Below are 8552 nucleotides of genomic sequence, written 5' to 3'. Positions count from 1 at the left end.
AGCACTCGCTCCGCCGGCTCAATAGCCTGTGACACATAATTGCCCATCAAGTTTCACCTAAACGGCACCAAATTGGAAAGGGTAGCTTTCGTGTTAATAATTAGCTGAGTGAGAGTTGTTCTTTCCCAAGATCTCAACTAAATTCCCCTCCTGTCCCTCTCTTGAGTAGACCAGATAACCATAGCAATAAATAAAACACCAAGAGTCTTGCATTCCACGTAATTCCATAGCGAGAGATGACCTCGCTTGAGTAAATGCCAGTAAGAGGCACTGGGGAGATTTGTTAAAGTTATTAAAAATCGTGACTGGACAATTGAGATACATAAAACAAAATTTAATTGCAAAGAAAAAAGTATTTTATAGAGTAAAAACAGTTTACCAGCCACAAGCACTATCTAAACTAGCGCTAGACTAAGAGATCCCCTAACTTCACGTATTTAACCCAAAAAAAAATGATTAGCACTGACTGAACATTGAGTTTCCAATACTCATTGGTTAAAAAACACAGCTACTGCGGATCTAGTCTCAAAATTAACATCTATACTTAAAATTTTATAAACTAAATGAAGAAAACTTTTTCTTCCCTTTTCTAACTTACAACTTTATCCACAATTTTATCAACAATAGTAGAAAACTGACAGCGGTACGATTGGACACTGAAATGTTGACGAATGATTTTCCTTCCTTCAATCTGTTTGTGCTTAGTCTTGTGTTTAACACTGTGAATCTTTCAACTGCCATGGAAAATTTTACTAAGAATCACAAAGTTATAGAAAAATTCTGACAACTCTACAGTGTGAACTGTGAAGAGTTGCACTCTTAGTTCAATTTATGCCTTCAATTTCTTTCGTATCCAAGCATCAGGTCCATGCTCCTCTTTGATAATCATTACTTTGTCGATGACTTCACCTTGCTGATGAGAAAAAAATAATACAACCTTTAAGTTGATAATTATGAAGCAAATACATTGAATACTACTACTACTTAGGAAATATTCATTCAACATTCTTGTCACAACTACCTCTCAAAATATGTTAGAAAAAAACAACAACAAACAAACAAACAAACAAAAAAGACCTGCTAAGAAATTTAGTGAATAAAATAAAGTCTATTAGTTCATACCATACAGCTTTTTTTTGCACTGATTGACTACCATTTTTTGGTATATTGACAGAAAGAAACTAAAGTTTTGGTTTTCACCTGTGGTATTTATTCTGTGTGTAGATGAAAGAAAAGGATATTCACCTTCACTTTGGTGAATAACTTATCAATAGCCAACCTCTGAGCCACATACACAATTTTTCACCAACATCCCTTATTGTGCTCAAAATGTGTCTCAGACTGCTCCAGAAAATTCTTAATATGTCTTCACCATTGTTCACACTCAAGCTTACCTTATCCACACTGACTTGATCCATGTACAAGTGGGTCTTGTTGTGAATTGTCATACGGGTGTAGCCATAATCATCTGAACGGAAAGCTGTCCAAGGGGGGTAATCTTTCTCGAATGGGTCATGGTCTTCTTGACATCCCTAGAAATAAATGAATCCTTACAGTCATGAATGAAAAAAAAATTGCTATTGAAAAGAAAAAAATGTGTTTGAAAGGTTGAAAATAAATTTAAAAAGCTGCAAACAGATCAGTAAACATAATTTTACATAGCAATATTCATTTGTTAACCCTTTAACTCCCATGGGTGACCAAGACAGAATTTCTCCTTACAATATCAATACAATATCAACCAGAGGAGTAATGAGAATAACGAAAACTATCAATTTGAGGATAATTACTTAATCCAATACTAAATTCTCTGAAGTAGCATTATAAGAATTGTATGGTTGACAGTAAGGAGAATTACAAATCTGGTTCATGAGTTCAAGGGTTGAGAATAGGAGCCAGATATCAAACCCAGTGTACCTCACCCGTAAGTAATCAACCTACCGCTGATCCTGTGGTTAAATGTACTGGAGCACAAGGGTTGGTATAAGGCTGCTCAACTGATCCATTGCAAATCTACCACAAAGAAAAGAAAAGAAAAGTAAGAGCCATCTGGTACAGCAGAGTAAAAGTTGTCTTGGTTATCTTCAGGCAATTCTTGTCACACCAATATGTTCCCTTACCTGCCTGTCGTAGATAGGGAAAAGACGTTCATATGAATGCTCATGAGCCCAAAGCATCAAGTCCACACCTGTAGGGGAAATCGGTAGACCCACTCTTAAATAACTTCATTCGAAAGAGAAAAAAGGAGACAAAAGACAAATTCTTAACACCACCAGATAAATTTGATATCTCCATCTTCACTCTGAATCAACCTGTTTGTTATAAAAAACATACACAGGTGCAAAATCAAGTTCACTACTCATTGCAAGTGAAAGCAATCACAGGCTACATTTAACTCACCATATTTATAAAACAAATCCTCCAGACGAAAGAGATGTTCAGATGTGATCCCAGTGCGAACCTACAGAGATTGTGTAAAAAACGAACTGTCAGAAATGAAAGCAGAACTACAAGGGTTAGCCTGATTGGGTTTTTAGTGCATGAGACCCTGTAAATAAGTTAGTGGTGTCTAAACATACTTTGCTCTCATGTTTGGTGCAGTCATCACCATCAGAGTTACTGCAGTACATTGGCCTATGACCCATAGTAATAATCCAAGGGCGTTGAGCACGGTTTTCTGGTTTTGTTGCCTCCTGAAAAATGATTAATTACATTAGCAAGTAAAGAAAAATTTCAAAATGGAGGCTCAGTGATAATATAAAATGCTTGAAATTAATTCATCATTAATGTTTATCTATTATAAAAATTCAGCTAAAAGAATAATGACATTCAAGAGCCTCTCTAGTCAGTGATCATTTCCTTCATTCTCATGACCTTAAAGTCTAATTCAGGGGTGATATTGTTTGGAGAAATTAGATGCTTGCCACTCTCAGGGAAAAGGTAAAACACATCAATGGTCAATTTAACAGCACTCCAAGAAAACTAACCTGCAGGTCTCTCTCCAACCATTCATACTGTTGGACAATCTGCTCAATTCCGTACTGATAATCAAAGTACACTTCCGTTGAAATGGAAATGATATGTGCAGGACCAATGTTCCAGCTGATACATAATAAACCAAAAAGAACAAACATGTCAAACCTTCAATTACCAAATGAATGAAATGCTACTGGTATTGCCAGAAACCAACCATCCTGAGATATTCCAGGTCTGGAATATTAAATGCAGAGAAAACTTTGTATGCACTGAAAACCTAACCATCAGTAGTGAGCATTATTGGAATCTTAACACTGTAAAAATTTTGTTCACAATATCAAGGCCTCACACATTCTGTGTGCAAGAGTGGTCATCTTCCATGTTACCCTAAAAATCCCACAAATAAGTCACAAAAAAGTCACCAGCAAGTCATAGGGAAGATTTACTGTATTAGCCCCATTTCAAGTATCACAACCATTATTTTCTTGCTTATGGTAGAAGGATAGCATGAATTTTGAAGTAAATTAGCCACCATTTGCCTCTGCAGTGCTTTGCTTTCTAATGTAATTTATTTTGAGTATCCAAATAGTATCCAAAGTAAGCTGAACTTAAGATGCAGATTCTGTATTTCTCCTTTGCAATTGTTCCATACGATACATACAATACATGACTTGTGCAAAAACATTTGATAATGAGACTGGAGTACCTTGTACTTCTAACATTACTATTTCAGCTACTGCAAGAACAATATATATTACATACATAATCTATGTAGCAAAAGTAGAGCACAATCTGTAGATATGTTTGGATTTTGCAGTATTATCATTTAGAACTCTTTGAATTGTGTGAGACAATCCACTTATTTGTCAAATGTTTTGGATTTAAATGAAAGACTGGCTAATGGAATCAGAGACACATCTAGGTGTTACATGACTTTTTACCTGTAGTAAATATTCTCAGTATTTCCTGGCATTGAAAACCTGTTTTTGTAGTTGGAAAAGTTGCTGTAAAGAACACAGATATGCATTAATATCAAATGCAAGTCAATATAAAAGAATTAATGGAATAATTTAAATATTTCAAGGTCAACTTACTAAGCAGCTTCATGATTTCCAGGACATGTCATGTATGGTACATAGGCAGCAATTGACTGAATTTGATTCATAAAGTCATCTCCAACTAAAGCATTGTCCTGTTTTTAACATGAATAAAAAAAGGAATCGACATAAGAATCATGAGCAAGTTGTTGCAAAGCCCTCCAATGCTACATATGAAATTTTCCAGCTAAGAAAGAGGTGATCAGCAGCTGTTGGTGATCAACATGTTTGGTGTTTGGTAATCAACAGCAATGAGTTATTGCAAAGCCCCCACTGCCCACAAAATTTGCCAGCTGTGGAAGAGGTGATCAACATGTGGATTTTCACCTGCAGTTACGTATATGCTCTTGTTGTAAAGGGAAATGAATTGTGTAATTCATAGGTGATGAACTCAAAATTGTTTGATAATAAAATATCTTTTTTGTTGCCATGAACGGTGACTAGGGATCAAAATAGTTGACACTTTTTCTTGGGAAAGGATTAGCTGTTGAAAAGTACATAAACATTAGAAGGATTCACTCCCCAAAAAATGAAAAAAAAAAAAAAAAGGCCAGAAACAGTATAATATCAAACATAAAACAAAAAAGTGTCTTACAGTGTCCATGTTATATGCAAAATCACCTAAAAAAGGAAAATGAAAAGAAGAAAGAAAAAAAATTACCTGATGATATTTTGTTCTCTTCAAAATACATCAAATAAATAATGAAACCTCTCTGCACGTTCTGGTAGATTCCATAATATTTTCAATCAAAGATCTTGATCTACCACATAGTGTATTTACAGTATATTGTCTAGCTAAGCTGATGAAGACAAATTTTGTCACCAGCCACAAATGTTTAAGCTACGAAACCTTGAGCACAAACATACAATGTACATACCAACATGAAGGAAGGCATCATAGAGTCCTTGTTGAGTTTCTTCTTGCAGAAAGCTGATTGATTTAGCATTAACACTGCCCATATCTCCAAACACTGCCATTCTAGGACTCCAGTCTACACCAGATTGAAGAGCTTTAAACTCATAGATAGCACTCCAGCCTTCCATTCCTCCACAGTGGTATTCTGGATTAAAGATAACAATCATAACAATCAGGACTTTTATGTTGTTGTTGTTGTTGTTTTTTGTTTTTTGGTTACCATAGCAAATTAATAAATATTTGGTGACTAAAATCTCGGTGAAAGTGGCCAACATATTAAAAAAAAACCTCAAAAAATCCATAAATGTTTGGTTGAATTATCAAACATATAAACTCTGGTGAACCAACATGAAATGTCCTTCTCTTGATATAACATATATTCTTTCTTTGAGACCAAATTTCTTTTATAGCGAATACTTTACAACTGAAGGTCACCAAAGACAACTTTTTGAAAAAGAAAACTTGGAGCCCTGTGTAAGAGGCCGAAAAAGGGTTTATTGCATGATGTAGGATTAAGTGTTTTTCATTTTTATGACCAGTGAAAATACAAAATTTAGACCTCATGAATTGTGAATTTTTTTTTTCATGATACATGAACCTTAAAGTTGTTTATCTGATTTTTCATGATGCATTATTTTTACTTTTTGATGTCCGAGAAATGTGCGGGTGACTCTCTTTTTATCCCTACCTATAACACAGGACTGACCACAACTCATCATTTTATTTGACAGATAACTTCCACTATAGTTAGAAAAACCTCAATCACAACTGTTGCAAACCCTGGTTCACACCATTTACTGTATTATTGATAATCAGCTGGTTGATCTGCTTCAGCCAATAAAACCAAATATTCTCTGGCAATAAACTGTACATACCATATACTTGACCAGGCATCAATCCTGTTAGTTTCACTCTGTGCATCCACAGCACTCTGTGTGCTGATCCTCCATCAGTGAATTTGGTTACGGTACCTGAGGTCTGAAGCGTTAGGGATAAACCAGCTTTGTTGTATTGCACAACACTGTATTCTGTTTGTGCTAAAGTCACCCATGTGACCATCATTTCCGTTGGGTCTCCTTGAAAGAGTGACAAAATGTATCAAAATTATTGTGAATGAATATACAAGCGATCCTCACAGTTATGAATACTACTGAACTAGAAGTGTAAATGAGACCTGGAAAAATTCAGGTCTCTACAGAATTTTAACCCATGACCTCTGCAGTTGAAGAAACAAATATAGAAGCAATCCTCACAGTTATGAATACTGCTAAACTAGTAGTGAAAATAAGACCTAAAAAAAATTCAGGCCCATATGGACTGCAGTCTTCCTATATGATTTTCATTTAATTACAGTAATGAATTAACCACTTGGAGGGTTTATCTGAAACCAACATAATGACCAGCTCCCACTTGGCTTGTAAGCTCAGTTGGTAGTGCGCTACACCAGTAACACAGAGGTCATGGGTTCAAATCCCATATGGGCCTGATTTTTTCTTCAGGCCTTATTTCAACTACTAGTTCAGTAGCTACCAGTAACTACAAGGATTGCTTCTATATTTGTTTCTTCAACCCTCAACATGTATGATTTTCGTATATATACAGTTAAATTAAGCTTAATTTATGCTAACACCACTAATGTTTACATTTACATTTACATAGACCCAAAAGTTTATTTGAATCTTGTAATAAGGTATATCACAATAGTGATCTTAAATGCTCACCAATGCTACATTGCCACTGCAACTTTTGTGTACTTATAAACACATAAAACTTTCAGAGCCAGATCTGAGGACAGTGAAACAGTTAGCTCTGAAACAGAGCCAAGATTTAGGAAACCCACCAGTACACCCTTGCTAAAAGTTCTTACAAGTACATGTACCTCCTCTTGCCTTATTTAGAATCAAGATGTAGGAATGTGATACTGAAGAGAAGCCACCCCTGGCAGGTTCTGTAGAAAATCGTCATTTTTTTCACTTTCACCCTCCAACCTCTGAGGGCTGGTTTTCACTTACAACAGAGCCTGCTATAACCGGATAATTGTTTTTATTGGAATCATAAATAAATAATGACGTTAGCTCGTTTCTAAGTTTTACTTGGGTATGTTTCTGCTTTAAAATATCGTTTCACGTATCTTCCCCTTTCGCTCTGTATTTTTCCTCAAAAATTTAAATCTACTGAGAGTAAACGCTGGCAAATAGCTCCAGTAGATTTGGATGAACATCTTGATGACCAAGGCGTTAACACCAAAATTATGATTGTTTGTACATGCTACAACGAATTTCTTTAGATCCTTTTGTGGTTGAATCGATAAACCTAACTACAGAATCCAGAAAGAATAATGTTTCGGATGAACAGTTATGTACGTATGTAAACCAAACTTCTTGAATTTATTTGTATCTGCATGTTGACAACACCACTTCAATCTGCTTTTTTATTTTTCTTTTCGTTGTTTCAAGAGTCGATTTAGGCTACGTAACCGTCAATAGAGTCTCCATACCGGTAAAAAAATTGCCTAAGTAAGTAAGAACTTTCCAAAAATCCTCAAAATAACCCTTCTTTCACATTTTACATTCTATAACTGCATTTCAAAAATGTACGTATTATGTAAGAGAGTGCCAACTGTGAAAACAAAGTTGATTTCTCACAGAATTGTCCGCTCATATCTCCGAACAGTAAAAGCAACTTTTCAATATCAAATTCTTGCTTATATCAGCTTATGCTTTCGTCGATCATCGATAGACCGGTCCCTTTGAATTTCCTTCACAATCTGTTTACCAAATCATGCATGTCCGGATGCGTACATGGGCGAATTTTTAATCTCTCAGTTACCTTCATTTAGTTCTTTCCGATAATTTCTTCCCTTACCTGTACTTGACAAGTGAATCTGTTGCGGTTGAGGGTCCGTTTGTCCATAACAAATCGGTAGAAAAAATAGCAAAAGCGATGCAATGAAACTTTTCGCCATGTCTGCAGCAAAACGCACCATTCGTTTGACGTAAAGTAATATCTAAGTGCAAGTCATGGAAAAGTCACATGACGATCACCTTACTTCCGACCCGCTGAGAACTGCTACGCAGGCTCATTCTAAGGTAGCCTGCACCAAAAAGCACCTTGAGACTCCTTAGAGGGTCCAAGATAGACTCTTCCAATCCCGCATCCCGCCGCCATTTTTCGTTCCATCCCGCCATCCCACCGGGTTAAACGTAGGTTGCTCTAGTTCACCGCCTTCATTTAAAAGCTGACGTTTCGAGCGTTAGCCCTTCGTCAATTGCTCTGACGAAGGGCGTGCATGACCAGAATTTTCCAATTCATAAATACTAATTTCATTTTGCTCCTCTCGTTTCGCTGTGTGACAAACAACCGACTCGACCGAAATTCTTACTGAAATTGATGAAAAAAGGTCTTACTTTATAGTCATAGACTACTCACTAGAAAAAAGCTAACTAAATATGGACGAATACAAAAATGCAAAAACGTTGGGGACAAATTTCGAAGAACAGAACCCTTCAACTCGTGAATACTCATATAGTGAGCCTCCTTGTTTTGCACTTCGCCGACAGATG

The 8552-nt window shown here is 36.0% G+C and overlaps 1 protein-coding gene across 1 annotated transcript; it reads right to left on the bottom strand.

Annotated features, from left to right (window-relative positions):
• Positions 1–319: 319 nt before the first annotated feature.
• On the bottom strand, positions 320–8015 carry LOC131781790 (acid phosphatase type 7). The gene is made up of 13 exons (XM_059098506.2): positions 7855–8015; positions 5865–6065; positions 4952–5134; positions 4669–4694; positions 4071–4168; positions 3918–3980; positions 2988–3102; positions 2580–2693; positions 2401–2461; positions 2121–2188; positions 1942–2013; positions 1395–1532; positions 320–913 (listed from the first exon to the last, which is right to left on the bottom strand). Exons 1-13 carry the CDS (start codon positions 7973–7975, stop codon positions 830–832), a joined length of 1344 nt encoding a protein of 447 aa, XP_058954489.2. The 5' UTR covers positions 7976–8015; the 3' UTR covers positions 320–829.
• Positions 8016–8552: the final 537 nt, after the last annotated feature.

Source organism: Pocillopora verrucosa, chromosome 7 (assembly GCF_036669915.1).
Source record: "Pocillopora verrucosa isolate sample1 chromosome 7, ASM3666991v2, whole genome shotgun sequence".
NCBI lineage: Eukaryota > Metazoa > Cnidaria > Anthozoa > Scleractinia > Pocilloporidae > Pocillopora > Pocillopora verrucosa.
The sequence above is the reverse complement of the archived record's forward strand: the minus strand, read 5'-3'. Positions and strand labels throughout refer to the sequence as shown.

Excerpts from the sequence above, each read along its gene's own strand:
- LOC131781790 (XM_059098506.2), bottom strand. The coding sequence starts at position 7,975 with ATGGTGCGTTTTGCTGCAGACATGGCGAAAAGTTTCATTGCATCGCTT. Across the intron at positions 3,103-3,917 it reads ACTGAGAATATTTACTACAG|CTGGAACATTGGTCCTGCAC; the intron begins GTAAAAAGTCAT and ends ATTATGTATCAG. Across the intron at positions 2,014-2,120 it reads TCCCTATCTACGACAGGCAG|ATTTGCAATGGATCAGTTGA; the intron begins GTAAGGGAACAT and ends TCTTTGTGGTAG.